Source organism: Capsaspora owczarzaki (genome assembly GCF_000151315.2).
Source record: "Capsaspora owczarzaki ATCC 30864 unplaced genomic scaffold supercont2.8, whole genome shotgun sequence".
Classification (NCBI taxonomy): Eukaryota; class Filasterea; order Ministeriida; family Capsasporidae; genus Capsaspora; species Capsaspora owczarzaki.
In genome coordinates this window covers 774,272-775,286 of record NW_011887299.1, presented here as the reverse complement: position 1 = coordinate 775,286, position 1,015 = coordinate 774,272, and the positions used below count along the sequence as shown (strand labels likewise).

Sequence of the window (1,015 nt, the reverse complement as noted above, 5' to 3'; positions counted from 1 at the left end):
TTACCGGCGAAATTGTTTTGGGCAACGAATTTGGCATCGAAGGAAGGCTCGATACGGACATCCTTTTCCGCATCACCACTGGCGACGGGATTTCGATGCAACGGTAAATACACAATTCGATGCAGAGTCTTCCAATCCAGGAACGAGACTTCCGTACCAGTCGTTGGATTGAACGGATCATGTTCCGCATCACAGAACAATTTGTACATTTGACGCTCATTGAGTGTTGTTTGATACAAATTTTCACCGCCACACTTGATTTGCAAATTGTCGAGCCAGCACTTGTCACCGCGATACGCAAATGGTTCGCACGAATCGTAGCTCAAATACTCCGACTGTGAAGTCACGCTATCGACGCCGAACAAAAGCAACTTGAGTGCCTGCGGACGTCGAATACCGGGGGTAATTTCCAAGTTCGGGAAATTACGATTGCCGGCGATTTGATATCCACCGTCGAAAATCTTAGCAACGGGCTGGTTATAGAGTGACGGTCTCTAAATCCGGATGGCGCCTCCTACGGCCTGTGTGCAAGCTTCCGCTCGCGCCTTGCCCCCCTGTGTCAATCAGTGCATCAATACCAATGTGTGGGTGAAGTAGCGGGGCGCTTTGGCCCGAACTCATCGCTAGGCACGCGAAAAACGAAAAAATGACGAAAAAGCGGATCCAGCCAAAATCCAATGCATCCGGATTAAAATGCAGGTGTTTTTGGGGCCGCCACGAGGTTGATCGCAAACGCGCCCTGCGGGCTCTGTGACATCGCCAGCCCGCCTTCCGCGAGCCAAATGCAGTCTACACACGATAGGTGTTATCGTGACCAAGCGGGCGCGGAGGTGCGGTCGACACGAGCGTGGGGAATGGAGGATACGCTCGAACACCACTTTTGCAGCCAATCCATCGTGAGCTCCCGTCCGGCTGCTAATCGCTCTTCGAGCTAGATTGATGGAGTATATGACATATCAAACCATTTTATTCAATAAACAATACAAAAATCAGGCAGAGTTTACATTTAGTGCGA

At 50.5% G+C, this 1,015-nt stretch overlaps 1 protein-coding gene across 1 annotated transcript; it reads right to left on the bottom strand.

The window, feature by feature from the left end:
• Positions 1–72: 72 nt before the first annotated feature.
• Positions 73–757, bottom strand: CAOG_05167 (hypothetical protein; the record flags this gene model as incomplete). Its single annotated transcript, XM_004346802.1, has 3 exons — positions 73–148; positions 238–473; positions 719–757. The coding sequence occupies 3 exons, from the start codon at positions 755–757 to the stop codon at positions 73–75; spliced, it is 351 nt and encodes a 116-aa protein (XP_004346852.1).
• Between the last annotated feature and the right edge of the window lie 258 nt (positions 758–1,015).